Raw genomic sequence first — 14,643 nt, forward strand, 5'->3', positions numbered from 1 at the left:
CCAATCCGGATTTATACTGTAATCCTGCCTGTAGCATTTATCCTCAAACCAACTGCGTTATTTCCAGAAGGCGTGATTTCAAAGAAAGGTGTGGACTGGATAGGAAAGAGCATCTGGAGGGAAAGGGTTTGAATCTTCACAACCATGAGGACTAGAAGACCACTTTTTGTTTCGAGTGAAAGGTAAGTATCTCAGGAACTCATTCTGTACCAGGCACCAAATCCTGTGCCAGCGGAACCACAGGATCCAGACGGCGCCGCCAGTGCTTTTGGAACCACGTGCTTGGCTATGAGGGATGTTCTGAGGTCCATATGCAGCCTACCCCCTCCTGTAAGTCAGTTATTAATCTAGGTGATTGTCAGTACCATTTATTACAAAAAACAAAACACATTTCACATTATAGGGAGCGGAAGCGTTGGGTGGGGTGGAGGGTGGGAGGTATCTGGTAGCATTGGGGTGCCCTGGTATGAGCAATGCAGGTCCCTCCATGATTTTCCAGGCACTTTCCTCCCAACTCCGCCTCCCAAGCCTGTGGTTCATTCTTTCATGAATATGCTTCTGCAAGACACATCACTTGGCCTTTCAAGCAGCTGAGAGACATCACTAGTGCAGCAGAGACTGGATTCTCGAGGAGAGGCGCCCGCCTTTCTCCTAGCAACGCAGCCCGAGTGCATAATGTTTCAAGGGTGAGATCATCCCAGTGTGAGCGAGGAGGAAGGGCAGATCTTCCTGCATCGAAAAAAATATATACGGGGGATTTCCTTCCCTTGCGAATATCGTCTAGAAGGAAACCCAACTGGCAGTGGTGATGTGATCACTGGATCCTTTGATAGAGGGGAAGCTCATAAGGGAGTGGTGTCATGTGTACAAACCCAAAGGGATAACAAGAGTGCCCTGTCCATCATTGGGAAGACAAGAGGGATCTCTGGCACAGAGGTGCCCTAACAGCCAGGAGGGAACGGCTCCCTTTCCCTCTTTTTGGTGCTTCCAGCAGTTGGTGCAGCAGTGGATGTTGGCATGGTAGTGAGCATGGCAGTGGCTGCCCCGACTGGTGCCTATGCGGGCAGCGTGGCAGTGAATGCAAATCAACCGGCGCCAACAGTCCGAGGCTCCTGTAGTCAGCCAGACAAGAGTAGTGTCTCTGACCCCCAGTGAACATGCCCTAGCAATCGGTGTGGCAGTCTGAACTGGGAGTGTCCAAGGCGGCTGGGGGCAGGTGGCGAGGCTGGTGCTTGCGGTGAAACATGCTGGATACGTGGAAGGCCTGAAAAGGGAGAGAAGAGAAAGAGGGCGTCAGAGATATAGCCATGCTCGCCCAATACCCCCTCAAGGGGCAGCAGCTCAGGTAGCTGCAGAAGGAGCAGGCACAGCGCAAAACTCTGCCAGTCCTGACTGAACACAGAATCTCATGAAAGCAGCCTTCACCCAACCTGGTGAGCTTGAGATAATTTTGACTTCCATCCCGCTTGACCAAAGGCCATGCCGTCTGGGGCTGTTGGAAGTTGTGCCCAGGGCCGGATTTAGGTTTGATGAAGCCCTAAGCTACAGGAGTGCCTGGCGTGCTATGGTCCATGGGGTCACGAAGAGTCGGACACGACTAAACGACTAAACAAAACAACAACAAGCTACTGAAGGTAATGGGGCCCTTTATATGTCCAGATGTCCTTTGTCAACAACAAATTGTCACTGTTTTCTGTGTTGAATATATGCTATATGGTAATTTATGGACCTAATAGGTATCTAAAGCCATTTGCACATGTTCCCATGCAACCAGTCCATGCAGAATGTAGGCACCCTATATATAGAAATGAGCAAACCAGTGATATTTTAGGGTGCAGGCTAGCAGGCAGGGCCCATGACTTACATCATAGGAGCCTACACAACACAAAACACTGTTGCTGGATGTAGGTTTTATTTTATTTTTATCTTATATTTTGGAAATGTACATCCAGGTTTTTTTCATTTAAATTTTTTTTGGGGCCCCCAAGAGAGTGGGGCCCTAAGCTATAGCTTGTTTAGCTTATACGTAAATCCGGCACTGGTCGCAGAACCTGGTCGTTTTTCCAAAGGATATCCTCACTGCCGAGCCCATGGAAGACCTGGCTAAGAGTCTTCAATGCAACGATTATAATAATGAACAGTTTTACAGGCCTGTCTGCAGCACACAAGGCATTAAGGAACAGGGCATCCTTCCACAGCTCTCTACTTTTCCTTTTAGAAATTAAACATTGCCCCTACCCTCCCTTGACACCAATTTATGCACAAACGACATTTCAAAGGTTTATGTCATCAATCCCATTACACTAGTGAGCCACATACACGCACTGTGTGCTTTATTCTTCGCTGCTCACTATCAACCTAAAGAACCCATTCCTCCTTCACAGGGAGGGATAAGATTACCGAGTTAAGATTCCTTGATTCTATTCCCAGCTCCTAGGAATCTCAACTCCAGGGTTCGACATACTCCCTTGACTGGAGGCTGATGGGTGGAGCTGGGATCCCATAGCCAGGGTAGGAAACTGAAGGATTTCCTCCCGGCCGCCTGCACACAATGCTAGCAAGGGTGTGCCCTTCCTTAGTTATTTCCTGGCGGCTCACACTGAACCCCTGCTCCCTTCATCCGAGTGGATTTTCCTGCGTCACTTAGTATAACATGCAACACAACCTGCCAAGCATTGCAACCACAGAGCTTCTTGCAACTTTATAGAAAAAGGGGGAAGAAAGGAAAGCCACAACAATCAGAGATTAAGGACATTTTTCCTACAAGAAAAAAGCTAATGTGTTTGGGGCACTATTGTTTAGTCGTTTAGTCGTGTCCGACTCTTTGTGACCCCATGGACCAGAGCACGCCAGGCACTCCTGTCTTCCACTGCCTCCCGCAGTTTGGTCAAACTCATGTTCATAGCTTCGAGAACACTGTCCAACCATCTCGCCCTCTGTCGTCCCCTTCTCCTAGTGCCCTCCATCTTTCCCAACATCAGGGTCTTTTCCAGGGAGTCTTCTCTTCTCACGAGGTGGCCAAAGTATTGGAGCCTCAGCTTCAGGATCTGTCCTTAAAGTGAGCACTCAGGGCTGATTTCCTACAGAATGGATAAGTTTGATCTTCTTGCAGTCCATGGGACTCTCAAGCGTCTCCTCCAGCCAAAATTCAAAAGCATCAATTCTTCGGCGATCAGCCTTCTTTATGGTCCAGCTCTCACTTCCATACATCACTACTGGGAAAACCATAGCTTTTACTATACGGACCTTTGTCGGCAAGGTGATGTCTCTGCTTTTTAAGATGCTGTCTAGGTTTGTCATTGCTTTTCTCCCAAGAAGCAGGTGTCTTTTAATTTCATGATTGCTGTCACCGTCTGCAGTGATCAAGGAGCCCAAGAAAGTAAAATCTCTCACTGCCTCCATTTCTTCCCCTTCTATTTGCCAGGGGGTGATGGGACCAGTGGCCATGATCTTGGTTTTTTTTTTGATGTTGAGCTTCAGACCATATTTTGCGCTCTCCTCTTTCACCCTCATGAAAAGGTAGTTTTAATAGTTTAGAAAAAAGAAGACAGAAGATGACAGCATATTGAAATTTATTAAATTAACGCTTCTCTTTCTCTCTTCTCAATACTAGAACTCATTCAGGGTCACTCAAAGAAGGTAGCAGCAAGGAATCTTAATTCCTGGGTTCTGCATAAACATTTTTGCACAAGCCATATCTGACTCAATTTGCTGCCACAAGATGTGGACATGGCTCCTGGCTTGTCCAGCTTTAAAAGGGGAATAAACAAATCCCTCTTGGGCATGTCTAGTACTGGCTATTTGCCATTATGGCTGAATCAATCCTCCATGTTCAGAGGCAGTCTATCCCTGAATATGAGTTTCTGGTGGACAAATAGTGGAGAGGCCTCGTTGCCTCCAGGCTCTTATTGTGGGCTTCCTGGAGGTATGTGGTTGCTCTTCCCATTCCTGTAAACAGGCGGCTTTTTCTTAACGTTTCCCAACAGAAATGCAACGTAAGTGTTCTTAATACACTAACGAATGCAGTTTGCCAGAAACACCAATACCCTCAGCGAGAACTAGAAGCAGGCTTGGTTAGGGAAGCTTTGCTTTTGTACGAGTGCCAAACGGTCACATAGAACTGAACTTGGGTTGCAGAATTTCACTCCCAAAGAACCTCAACTCGCTCGCTTGAAATGGTTTTCTCCCCTCTAATGCTCTTGGGAGAGGAGGAGCTGCTCAGTAAGGTTTGCAGAGCAGTCAGAAGGTGGGGATTCCGCATCCAGATATCTCTCTCTCTCTCTCTCTCTCTCTCTCTCTCTCTCTCTCTCTCTCTCTCTCTCTCTCTCACCTCAACTGGGAGCAACACCCTCCCTCCCCCCAAAAAAGACAAGAGAAAGGGTCAGCTAACGGCCGAATCACAACTCACCACCCAGCAAGCCACAAGTGCCCCCTGCAGCAGCCCCACCACCACATCAGACGGGTGGTGCCGGTAGTCAGAGATGCGGGTCAGTCCTGTGTACAATGCCAGCATCAGCATCACAAACTGGACCAATGGACGAAGCAGTCGAGCTCCCCGCCACGTGAAACGGGCCTGCAAGTAAAACTGGGGGAAAGAAGAGGCAGAAAAAGGCTGTTAAGAAGAGTTGATATCCCGCTTTATCACTACCCGAAGGAGTCTCAAAGCGGCTAACATTCTCCTTTCCCTTCCTCCCCCACAACAAACACTCTGTGAGGTGAGTGAGGCTGAGAGGCTTCAGAGAAGTGTGCCTAGCCCAAGGTCACCCAGCAGCTGCATGTGGAGGAGTGGAGACTCGAACCTGGTTCCCCAGATTACGAGTCTACCGCTCTTCACCACTGCACCACACTGGCTGTTAGCACAGAGAACTTCTGAGGGAAATTTTGCCAGTCAGTTTAGACCAGAGGTCAGCAAACTTTTTCAGCAGGGGGCCGGCCTATTGTCCCTCAGACCTTGTGGGCTATATTATATGGGGGGTGATTTGAACAAATTCCTATGCCCCACAAATAACCCAGAGATGCATTTTAAATAAAAGCACACATTCTAGTAATGTAGAAAAACGCTGATTCCTGGACCATCCGCAGGCCGGATTTAAAAGGCGATTGGGCCGGATCCAGCCCCCGGGCCCGTAGTTTGCCTACCCATGATTTAGACATATCTTGAACCTTGAGACATCAGCCAGGGACCTACAAGGACCCCAGTCCACTGGAAACAACAGGCCCTATCTAACACCAAGTAAACTGGCAAAAATGTATAAATCTAAATCAAATGAGTGTTGGAAATGTAAAGAGAAAGAAGGTTCTTTTTATCATATGTGGTGGACTTATAGTAAGGTTAAAGCTTACTGGGAAATGATATATAATGAATTGAAAAGGATGCTTAAAATAACCTTTGTAAAAAAAAACCCCAGACTTTTCTTTTGGGAATTATAGGGACAGAAGTACCTACTGTATACTGTATAGAAACTTATTCATGTATGTGACAACAGTGGCAAGAATGTTAATCAACCCAAAATGGAAAGAAGCAGGAGTCCCAGCAAAGGAAGAATGGATACAAAAACTTTTGGAATATGCAGAAATGGTGAAACTTACTGGAATAATAAGAAATCAAGAAAACAATTTTTTAAATAAAAGAATGGAAGTGGTCTATTGAATATTTACAGATAAAATTATAAACAGATAAGAACATTGGCAGGATTATTGTAATAACCTGCAGTTTTATAAGAGTATATATTTAAAGCAGATTAATAAATGAGCAAATTAAGTTAATTAGGATATGCAGAAGATACTAAAAAGAAATTTAAGGAACCGCAGGAAGAGGGGGAAGGAAGTCAAGTTCTGAAATGTTAAAATAATTGTAGAATTAAGTGAAATGTATAAACCTGAAAAGCATTTTTTTAAAAAGGAAACAACAGGCTCCACCAGTTCTCAGAAAAGCATGCAAAGGGAAGGATCAGGCTCCCGAATACAGAAGGGGAATGGGACATTAGGAGGTTTAGTAAGGGAAGGTGGAGATATTCAACCTACAACGTATGGGCAAATGACAGAGAAGGAGCCCCACTAAGTCTGCTGCAGCAAAGCCAGCCAAGAATTCAGCGGCCCCTTGAAGGATAACAAGCTTACGGTGGCTTAAGCTTCCCTAGGTGTAGAGAGCAAAAGAGCGCTGCAATGTAGGGGGGGAGGCCCCAGTTCAGATCCCCACTCAGCCATGAATCTCATTGGGTGACCTTGGGCTGCTCAGTGCCTCTCTGCCAAACCTAGCTCGCAGGGCTGCAACACAGAGACAGCCCACACACATATGTTGTCCTGAGCTGTCAGAAGAAGGGCAAGAGAGACAACTGCCTGCTTCATTGTTTCAGATGGATGGTGAATCTGTTTTCTTGGTGTGTTCCTTTGACTCCCACCTTGCAAAACTGATATCCCACTCGACTTTGTGTGTGCACATGTATAGATCTGAATATATATACAGTGGAACCTCGATTTCCGAGCACCCTGGAAGCCGAACGATTCAGAACCTGAATGCCAGAAAAACTGGAAGTCATTGCTTCCATTTCCAAACGCGCCTTGGAAGTCAAATGGCTTCCCCTGCATGTTTTTCCATTTTCTCAATGGATTTTGCCGATCGCCCATTGAACCTCGGTTTTCGAACGTTTCGGAAGTCAAACAGTCTTCCGGAACGGATTACGTTCGAAAACCAAGGTTCCACTGCACTATAATAGTTAAGAGACACTGAGCAGTGAACCAGGAGGCCCTACTTCAAGTCTTGCCTTTGCTATGAGCTGCCTAGTTGAGCTGCTCAGAGAAAGCTCTCCTGGAGACCCTCTGCTTCTTTCCCAGGATCTGTTTCACAAACGTGGCTTGCTGGAGATACTTCATCGGACAGGGCAGGGATACCTATAGCTCTCCTGATTTTGCTGAACTACAGTTCCCATAATCTCCGATAACTGGCTATTAAGGCTGGGGCTGGTGTGAGTTTTGGTCCAACAAGATTGGTTTTTCTTTTGTTATTATGTATATTTTGGGGGGTTTATATTGTAAACCACCCTGTGATTGTCAGATGAAGGGCAATACAGAAATAGAATACCGTACTTTTCCGTCTATTTGGGGGGACTGAAATTTCAGGAAATGGGAGATGGCAAAAAGTTGTTGAGCTTTTTTGGGGGGAGAATTGCCCACAGTGGTTGAGCTTTTTTGGGGCGGGATTACCAAGGGTTGTTGAGCTTTCTTTAGGGGGGAATGCCGAAAATCGCTCACCTGCACCCATCGCTAAATCCGCCTCCCGTCTGTCTCCTCACTGGCAGAAGCTGCCAATCACCCGCCCCATTACCGCAGCATCGGCCAATCAACACCACCCATTGACGCAGCAACCAGTAACGTGCATTATAGCTGCTGACAGACACGGCAGCAACCAATCTAATGTCCACCCTATGCACTACCCATGTGTAAGCCGACCCCCACTTTTTAGCATGATTTTTAAGGGGGGGAACCTAGTCTTATACACAGAAAAGTACGGTAAGTTTTTGCACCCTGACATAGGGCAGCAATTTTGTTTTTTCTGTTGAGGACCGCATTCATAGAATCATAGAGTTGGAAGAGACCACAAGGGCCATCCAGTCCAACCCCCTGCCAAGCAGGAAACACCATCAAAGCATTCTTGACATATGGCTGTCAAGCCTCCGCTTAAAGACCTCCAAAGAAGGAGACTCCACCACACTCTTTGGCAGCAAATTCCCTTGGAGGCAATGTTGTCCTAGCTGGTGAGGAACACGGTCAGAATCAAAGTTGTGCAGGAGCACTTCTTCCCTGCTCCTCTTCCCCTCTAACAACACCTACATGAAAACAGGCCACAGGCTAGATCAGGCACCCCCAAACTGCGGCCCTCCAGATGTTTTGGCCTACAACTCCCATGATCCCTAGCTAACAGGACCAGTGGTCAGGGAAGATGGGAATTGTAGTCCAAAACATCTGAAGGGCCGAAGTTTGGGGATGCCTGGGAGAGATTAAATTAGGCCAAAGACCATGCATGGCCCAGGGGCCACAGGTTGCCCACATCTGTTTCAGGGAAACCAGACAGCCAGACAGGTTCTGTGTCTCTGCATCTCGCTTCCTCCTCTCAGCCACTCCCTGTTTCCAGACTGATCTCCCACAGGGGAAGAGTCCCTGTTAGGATGCCAGGCAAATCCCTCTTCTAAATATAGGAGAGTAAAGCATGGCAGATTCTCAGAAGCCACAACAACAACCACAAAAATAATAAACAAACGAAATAAAAATAGCCAAACTGGGAATAGGAGGCACAAACCAGAGCCCCAAAGACTCTGGAGTCCCATTTTGGTCTCGCATGGCCTTTCCTGAAGCCCTATTGGCAGTTTCTCGCAGGTCACTGAGGCTGCACTGTGCCCTCCTTTGCGCAACTGACAAGCTCACAGGAGCCTGCAAATCCACATCTGCTAAGCGCTTAAGCCCAAGCCCTCAAGGAGATAATAATCGACGTCTTCCGCATTTCATAACAGGAAATGCCCGTAGAGAAAGGTATGTCTGCTGACTCCAATAACTTCACCTGGAGCCAAAATTCTTGGTTCCCATCCACTTCCATCTGAATCACGCACATTCCACTTTTCCCCCAGAGTCTAATACTGTATAAATGTGCATATCCTCCAACATTTCACAGAAGAAAAGAGGGATCCAACTGTGTACGCGTGAGGTAATTTACACAAGGTCAAACACCACTGTATGAGCCGTCCCCCTGCCATAGACATCCCTGGAGGCTCTCTTCCATTGCTGTACTAATTTACTCTACAGTAGACAGCCCAGGGACCCAGGTGGCGCTGTGGGTTAAACCACTGAGCCTAGGGCTTGCTGATCAGAAGGTCAGCGGTTCGAATCTCTGTGACAGGGTGAGCTCCTGTTGCTCGGTCCCAGCTCCTGCCAACCTAGCAGTTCGAAAGCACGTCAAAAATGCAAGTAGATAAATAGGAACTGCTAAAGCGGGAAGGTAAACAGCGTTTCCGTGTGCTGCTCTGGTTTGCCAGAAGCGGCTTTGTCATGCTGGCCACATGACCTGGAAGCTATACGCCTGCTCCCTCGGTCAATAATGCGAGATGAGCGCACAACCCCAGAGTCGGTCACGACTGGACCTAATGGTCAGGGGTCCCTTTACCTTTACCTTTAGACAGCCCTGCACCAATTCAAAAGCAAAGAGGGTGCTTGGTTTATTGATTAAGGAAATGCCAGACTAACATCATTTTAGGGCAATTAAGTTTTAAACAGCTCAAAATGAACCAGGCACATGAAATGGCACGGTATAACCTAGCACAGTGCTTTGGTGTTAACACGTGCGTGGATTGACTTATTCAAGCACTAGAAATGACTCCAGTATCAATTAGATTATTTATATACAAAGAACAACCAAAGATTGCAAAGACCCTTTTCCTGGCTCCCAGTATGTTTCTGAGCACAATTACAAGTGTTGGTGCTGACCTTTAACGCGCTGAACGGCCTTTGCCCAATATACCTGAAGGAGCATCTCCACCCCCATCGCTCAGCCCAGACACTGAGGTCAAGTGCCAAGGGCCTTCTGGCGGTTCCCTCACTGTGAGAAGTTACAGGCAACCAGGCAGAGGGCCTTCTCAGTAGTGGTGCCCACCCTGTGGAACACTCTCCCTTCAGATGTCAAGGAAATAAACAACTACAGTGGTGCCTCGACTTATGAATTTAATCCGTTCCGAAGGCACCTTCATAAGTCAAAAAATTCCTAAGTCGAAAAACGTCATTGGAAACGCGATTTCCCATAGGAATGCACTGGAAACGAAAAAATCTGTAAGTCCCTATCTAAAAATTCGTAAGTAAAAAAATCCCTATCTAAAACTGCCATGTTTTTTTTCCGGATGTCGAGACATTCGTAAGCACGTGGCCATTACCCCCAGTCGTAAGTCGAAAAATTCGGTTGTCGAGTCGTTCGTAAGTCGAGGTACCACTGTATCTGATTTTTAAAAGACATCTGAAGGCAGCCCTGTTTAAGGAAGTTTTTAATGTTGGATGTTTTATCGCTTTTTAATTATTATTAATAATAATATTCTGTTGGGAGCTGCCCAGAGTAGCTGGGGAAACCCAGCCAGATGGGCGGGGTATAAACTAACAACAACAACAACAACAACAACAATTTCATAGATTGAAAACAGTTTAAAAGCCTAAGTGGATAAAAAGGGGCTGAAAAGACCATAGAGAAGGCACCTCAAAAGTCTCATGGTTTTCCCTTCTCTATGGTGCCGCTACAAAAAACCCACCTCACTTCTCTTGATGGAGTCACCCAGAGCAAGATCTGAAGGTTCGGGCAGGTAAAAGCAGGTTTTAGAAACCCAAGGGACAGGTCTAAAACCTGACCAAACCTAAAATTAGCCACTAATACGTAACTGAAGAGGTATCTCCAAAATACCCTCAAAAGGGGCAGTGACTCACCAGGACCCAGATGAGGGGGGCAGTCCCTGGTCAGCAAGTGTTAGTATAAAATGTTTCTATTTTCACTTCCAACCTCTTTATCTGCTTACAAGCTCTCTCATTTCATCTAAGCAATATGAAGACCATTCCATTATAATTTCAGTAGCAGCAGCAGCCTCCCCCAATATTTAGGAACAAAACACAGTTGTAATGTAAGAAAACATGGCTGTTAAAACCAACACTTTTTGGGGGGGGACCTGTGACCCTCCAGCTGTTCTGGGTCATGCTGGCAGGGGCTGATGTGAACCCAAATCCGCCTGGAGGTCCACAGTTTCCCCATTTCTGTCTTAATGCTTCTACTTCTTTAACAGTGATGGCGAACCTATGACACGCGTGTCAGACGTGACACGCAGAGCCCTCACTACTGGCATGCGCCCCATTGGCCCATTCACGCTGTTGTTGCCCCCCCATTTGTTCTCCCGCTCCTCCTCACGCTACAGCTTGTCCCCGCTGTTAAAACCCAGATCCTTTTTTGTTGTTGCTGCTGGTAGCCAGAGATTAGTTTTTTAACCCATTCAGTGCTGGTTTTTTTTGGCGCTTTGGCAGACTATGTTGGTGCTGCGTGTTAGTTCCAGCGAAGGTATTATTCACCATTTCTATTCTCTTCCCCCCCCAAAAAAAGCGCAGCAGCTTTGGGGCAATCCCCCCCAAGCAAAGCAACTTTTGCACACACACCCCAAAAAACCTCCAAAACTTTGGTCAGCAGCTCCCCCCCAAAAGGTCAACAACTCTGGGCACTTTGTGATAAATAAGGGGTTTTTTGTTTGGTTTGGTTAATTAATTAGTTTTTGGTTTATTAAATACAGTTATATATTACAATTATACATTTTTGTTATTTAAACTATAAATATCGCGAAATTATGGTTTTTTTCTTGAAGTGACACACCACCCGAGTTATGCTCATTTTTTTTGGCGAATTTTGACACACCAAGCTCAAAAGGTTGCCCATCACTGTAACATTCAATTTTAGATTGTTTGGCCAGCAGTGGAAATTAACCGCCCCAGCCAGCCACCTTTTCCTTCCTCAGTGGAAAAGCTCCAGAGATTCTGGAAGCCTTTCCTGGCTTGGAGCCTGACTCTTCCCTCCATGGATTATTCTCATCCCAACTATATTTACCCTGCAAACTTAATAGCAGTTTTATATCAGTTTTTACTGGAAAGATCTCCCTGCAGCAGCTTAGGAATTGTAGCTTGGTGAGGATGCAAAGTTTTGTGTTCAAGGAGGGAGGGAATAACTCTTAAACCAATTTAAGTATGCGGTCGGTAGGTGCCTCATAAACCAATAATGATGATGATGATAATGATAATAATAAATTTATACCCCGCCCATCTGGCTGAGTTTCCCCAGCCACTCAGGGCGGCTTCCAACAGAAGTATTAAAATACAATAATTTATTAAACATTAAAAAGCTTCCCTAAACAGGGCTGCCTTCAGATGTCTTCTAAAAGTCTGGTGGTTGTTTTTCTCTTTGACATCTGGTGAGAGGGTGTTCCACAGGGTGGGTGCCACTACTGAGAAGGCCCTCTGCCTGGTTCCCTGTAACTTGGCTTCTCGCAGCGAGAGAACTGCCAGAAGGCCCTCAGCACTGGACCGCAGTGTCCGGGCAGAACAACGGAGGTGGAGACGCTCCTTCAGGTGTACTGGACCAAGGCCAAGGATCATTGGATATACTTGAAGAGCAGCCTCCTTCTGCTCCTCCTCTAGGAAGGAGAGGAAAGCCCCTGCAAGATTTCTAAGCAACCAAAGTCCAGGAGCAAAGTTAAATTTATTTATTTTTATATTGATGTGCACCACATTGGTAGCTTCTTACTTAAAGGCAGTATATAAACAATTTTAATAAACAAATATAAATAACATGTAAATTCACAGCTAAGGGAATGCAGAAAAAGGCATTCATAAAGATGCTTTGGAAAAGGAAGACTTCTCCAAGAGTCTATTTCTAAAAAAAATTCCCCACCAGTCTGTGGAATTTTCTGGTACCTTGGTTCTCAAACAGCTTAGTTGTCAAATAAATCGGCTTCCAAACGCTGCAAACCCGGAAGAAAGTGTTGTGGTTTGCAAACGTTTTTCAGAAGCCGAACGTCCGACACAGCTTCCACTTGAGTGCAGGAAGCTCCTGCAGCCCATCGGAAGCTGCACCTTGGTTTTGAACAGTTTCGGAAATCGAACAGACCCCCCAGAACAGATTAAGTTTGCGAACCAAGGTCCCACTGTGCCCAGAACGGGTTACTAGGTAGAGCTCTAAGGTCTCATTCGCTCACCTGCGAACATCTGAAACAAAACTTGGCGGAGGCTGCTCCACACGACAAATTATCCTCATATGCATCACCTATTCTCACAACACCTGTGTGAATATTTGCTGGAATTATGCAGGAAGCAGCTCAGACCGATGGCATGACGCTGCTGCTCTGAACAGCTGTGTGTTCCTGTGGACAGCGACGCAGCTGCTTGCGCGGTGAATCAGGCCCCCTTTTACCCTGCGGCTCACAAGGTGGCCCCGCAACACAACCACCTGAAGACCTTCCACATGTAAAACTGCGCATAGGGACTTACCACCAGGTACATCATTGTATACATGGCAAAGGAGGCATGGCCGGAGTAGAAGGACTTCCTGGAAGAGAGAAAAGGATTGCTTTGTTAGATATAAGAGAACATGCAGTCTGCTAGATTATTATGGCAGAGGATTGGGTGAGTCCCACTGAGTTAAATGCAATCTAACCCATTCATTTTAACAAGACCAAAATATCCCTGATATTAACTGTGTGGTGGATCCCAGGTTCAATCAATGAAGTGGTTAAAGTGTTGGACAACGGCAGGAGAGCCCCTCCCAAATCTGTACTCAGCCATGATGCTCACTATGTGAGTTTGGGTCAGCTGCTAACCTTCTTGCAAGGAAGACCACCTTGAACTCCTTGGCGGAAAGGCGGGATATATAGTGGTACCTTGGTTCTCAAACGCCTTGGCACTCAAACAACTTGGAACCCAAACACTGCAAACCCAATTTGCGAACTTTTTTTCAGAAGCCAAACATGCTCCGTTTTGAGTGTTCCGTTTCCGTTTTGAGAGCCACACTTCCGTTTAGAGTGTTACGCTGAGGTCTGTCTGTTTTTGCTATTTATTTTGCGTTTTGGTTTTTGTGACTTTGTGGAACCCAGTTCAGCTCCTGATTGATTGATTGATTGTGTGACTGCAGTACATTGTTTAATGCTTTCATTTTATGGATCAATGGTCTCGTTAGATAGTAAAATTCATGTTAAATTGCTGTTTTAGGGGCTGTTTTTAAAAGTCTGGAATGGTCCGAACAGATTAATCCATTTTGCATTACTTTCTATGGGAAAGCGTGCCTTAGTTTTGGAATGCTTTGGTTTAGGAACAGACTTCCAGAACAGACTAAGTTTGAGAACCAAAGTACCACTGTACTTGTAACAAAATAAAATAAAATAGTCTTTGGTTAAGGTGTGAAAGCTAGACACCTAGGTCTTTGGGTTTAGATCAACGGTGATTAGCGACAAGATACTATGTTACAATATGCACATTGTTCTTTTAAGGGATGCCGAACTTTGACCCAGCTTCTCTTCCTGACATCTCTGTTCCTTTGACTCTAGTCAGGGTGAATGACCTCAGCCAGCTGTTAACAAACCTACATAAAATCCCCATTGGAGCCTTGGCAGGGAGAAAAGGGGCTGGGAAGAAGAGGAGGAGGAGGAGTAGTTTGGATTTGATATCCCACTTTATCACTACCCTAAGGAGTCTCAAAGCAGCTAACATTCTCCTTTCCCTTCCTCCCCCACAACAAACACTCCTGCAGCCAACCAGAAGCCATGGAAGCCCCGTCAGACGTTCGGCATCCCAAAATAGTTCGCAAACTGAAACAGTCACTTCTGGGTTTGCGGTGTTCAGGAGCCAAAACGTTCGGGAACTAAGCTGTTCCAAAACCAAGGTACAACTGTATATGAATTTGTTACCACAAATTGCAACGATGGCCGCCAACCTGGACAACTTTAAAAGGGGATTAGACAAATCCTTGGAGGAAAAGGCTATAAATGTTGGCTATATACTGGTACCTGCCTACAGGATGAGAGACAGGAGTCTCTGGGGAACAACTGTGGAAGAGGTCTTGCCTGTAGATGTCCCAGAGGCATTTGGTTGGCC

The 14,643-nt window shown here is 46.1% G+C and overlaps 1 protein-coding gene across 1 annotated transcript in view; it reads right to left on the reverse strand.

The window, feature by feature from the left end:
* Window positions 1-352: 352 nt before the first annotated feature.
* Window positions 353-14,643, reverse strand: part of LOC118097538 (phospholipid phosphatase 3) — a 35,221-nt gene continuing 20,930 nt past the window's right edge. The window contains exons 4-6 of the mRNA XM_035140477.3: window positions 13,045-13,102; window positions 4,409-4,585; window positions 353-1,264 (exon numbers count right to left, since the gene is read on the reverse strand). Coding sequence (XP_034996368.2) covers window positions 1,163-1,264; window positions 4,409-4,585; window positions 13,045-13,102 — 337 coding nt within the window. The 3' untranslated portion in view covers window positions 353-1,162. The remainder of the gene's footprint in view (window positions 1,265-4,408; window positions 4,586-13,044; window positions 13,103-14,643) is intronic.

This window comes from Zootoca vivipara, chromosome 15 (genome assembly GCF_965207765.1).
Source record: "Zootoca vivipara chromosome 15, rZooViv2.hap1.1, whole genome shotgun sequence".
Classification (NCBI taxonomy): domain Eukaryota; kingdom Metazoa; phylum Chordata; class Lepidosauria; order Squamata; family Lacertidae; genus Zootoca; species Zootoca vivipara.